We start from the raw sequence: 2407 nt of genomic DNA on the forward strand, positions 1-2407 counted from the left end.
GAAGCATGTTTATGACCTAGCGATCATAATTACCTACAGTCTGTATGTGAAACTTCACTGTGGTGCTGCATTTACTGGCACAAGGATTTTCATGATGATTTAGGCAGTCAGATCAAGTCTGTCCTCTGTTACTGCAGGTTTACGGCACACCAGACCTATATTCTACAATATATACTGGCAGCAACATTTCATTATTATTTCTGACTAATAAATGAGCAAACATTACACAAGAAGATTTTGTTCTTTGTTTTTTTCCTGCATGTTTGTGAATATATTTGAGATCTTTATTTCGAGGTACATTAACAAACTGTCCAAAAAGAAGCTGACCTGGATTATATTTCTGCTTAAGTCAACCTTGCTGGATGTTTGTACCTGATGTTGCAGACTCTGAGGTGTCCTGTGTTGTCATGGAGAGCTGCATCTTACCGTGCAGCTTCCAGGGCGGCACTGATGTGGTCATACACTGGATTCAGGTGACTGCAGGAAACCTACGTGTCCTCTCCTTCTACCATAATTCTACCATCAGAAAATGTCAACATGGGACACGTTCAAGTAACTGTCTCTCTATTTCAGGGAATTCAACCGGTCGTAGAGGTGTGGGGGTTACAGTTGTTTTGGCTGTCGTCATAGCAGCAGCAGCAGTTGTTGTCCTGGTACTGTATAAAGAAAAAAGGTAAAATAATATTCTGTTTACACTTTTTAGTTTATTTCCTGTTTGTTGTTTGTATGAAGAATATTGTCATGAAATCCCCCCTCAGTTGAAATCTGATACTGAATTTAATTTCATTTGTTGGCAGGGAAACGGAACTCGCCTCATCAGAGCTCACGGAGGTGTGATGTGTTTAAAGACTGAACGTAATGTGATTTAATATCATGGACAAATTAGCGCATAACTTTATATATTTTCTTAGTTGTTTGTATTTGTAAATAATTATTTAATAGCTTCGTTTAGTATTTAATTTAATCTGTAACCTTTCATACATATTGTCTACTGTAGATATTTTGTAAACCTGCTGCTTTTGTGTGATTTTGTCTCACTCAGAAAATATAAAGCTAAATGTTTTCATGTCTAATATGGTGAAAGAAATTTCTTTGAACTCGACTCACACGCTTTGTCCCGTAAAATTCTTCCTCCAGAGATTGAAAAAACGAACAATAGTGATATAGTGATATGATCTTTGTGTGAACTGCAACATACAGTTTTTTTTATTTTTTTTCAGAGGATAGAGGAGAATCCAGGTGAGGCAGCATGAAGTGAGGAATTATTAGTCTATAAAAATATGAGCTGTTATTATCTGCAATCAAACATCAGAAAATACCATCATGGAACAGTTTGAGTAACTGTCTCTCTGTTTGAGGGAATATAACCAGTGGTAGAGGTGTGGTGGGTGTAATTATTTTGGCTGTCGTTGTAACAGCAGTTGTTGTCCTGGTACTGCACTGTATGAAGAAAAAAGGTAAAATAATATTCTGCTTACACTTTGTAGATAACTTGTTGTTTTGTTTTCTTCTTCTTCTTGTATTAAGAACTATCACTGTGATGACCACATTGTTTACCTGTATGAAAATGGATACCTGATGAGCAACAGGAAGAAGTGGCAGCAAACATGTGAAACAGAGGGAATCTTTCTTTATTTCGAAAACGTGATTCAACATCAAGTTGACATCAGTCGTCAACATGTTACTGTGAATCTTGGAGGTTGTGGATGGAAAAAAAAGAAGAAATAGGCGTAGCAGGATGATAAACCTCCTGTTTTTCACCATTTGATATTTAGCCATGAAGATAGATTGTCTCATCAAAAATAAATCCTCACACCCTCTAATACAGCCCGCCCCCACATTTGGCCCGGCCCCCTGAACTATTATTATTTATTCATTAATAGTGTTATTATTTATTTCCTGACTTTTTTTTCTGTGAAGAACCCGGAAAAGGTTATTTGGTTATGTGTGGCTTTCTAGAAAACAATACATTTTTACATTTAGGCACCCCTGTGATCGTCACACTTTTTCTGTTACAAACTGAACCCGGCCCCCCATCAGAGAAGGGAAAAGTTATGTGGCCCTCACAGGAAAAAGTTTGGGGACCCCTGCTCTACTGCATCTGAATCCCAACATCTTGAAGGAAGGAAGGAAGGAAGGAAGGAAAGAAAGAAAGAAAGAAAGAAAGAAAGAAAGAGATTTGTTTTTTTTTCCTCTTTCTTTGTCAACTACATGATTTTAGTTTTTCTCCTGATCCAGAATCAGTTTTTCTAGGTTTATATATGTATATAAAGTGTATCATAGCTCCTCTGCAGGTTTATAGGTCTGTGCAGTCTGTCAGTGCAGAGGAAGTTAGAGACAGTAAACAGCTAATGATGCTTATTCTAATCTTAAGGTGGATAAATGTTGAGGACACGCCCAAGTACGT

General features: G+C 37.3%; 1 protein-coding gene and 1 long non-coding RNA gene across 2 annotated transcripts in view; both read left to right on the plus strand.

The window, feature by feature from the left end:
- The window catches only part of LOC111645776 (uncharacterized), a gene marked incomplete at its 3' end in the record, with an annotated part of 39201 nt that overhangs the window by 19701 nt on the left and 17093 nt on the right, over positions 1 to 2407 (plus strand). The window contains exon 5 of the mRNA XM_087170684.1: positions 2391 to 2401. Coding sequence (XP_087026810.1) covers positions 2391 to 2401 — 11 coding nt within the window. The remainder of the gene's footprint in view (positions 1 to 2390; positions 2402 to 2407) is intronic.
- LOC147817454 (uncharacterized) lies at positions 29 to 1102 on the plus strand. Its single transcript, XR_015436356.1, has 3 exons — positions 29 to 473; positions 574 to 673; positions 798 to 1102. It is a non-coding gene; the product is annotated as an uncharacterized LOC147817454 (long non-coding RNA).

The sequence above is a fragment of the Seriola lalandi genome, unplaced genomic scaffold (genome assembly GCF_002814215.2).
Source record: "Seriola lalandi dorsalis isolate HSWRI2012SDOR001 ecotype SW California unplaced genomic scaffold, Sedor1 jcf7180002054956, whole genome shotgun sequence".
Classification (NCBI taxonomy): domain Eukaryota; kingdom Metazoa; phylum Chordata; class Actinopteri; order Carangiformes; family Carangidae; genus Seriola; species Seriola lalandi.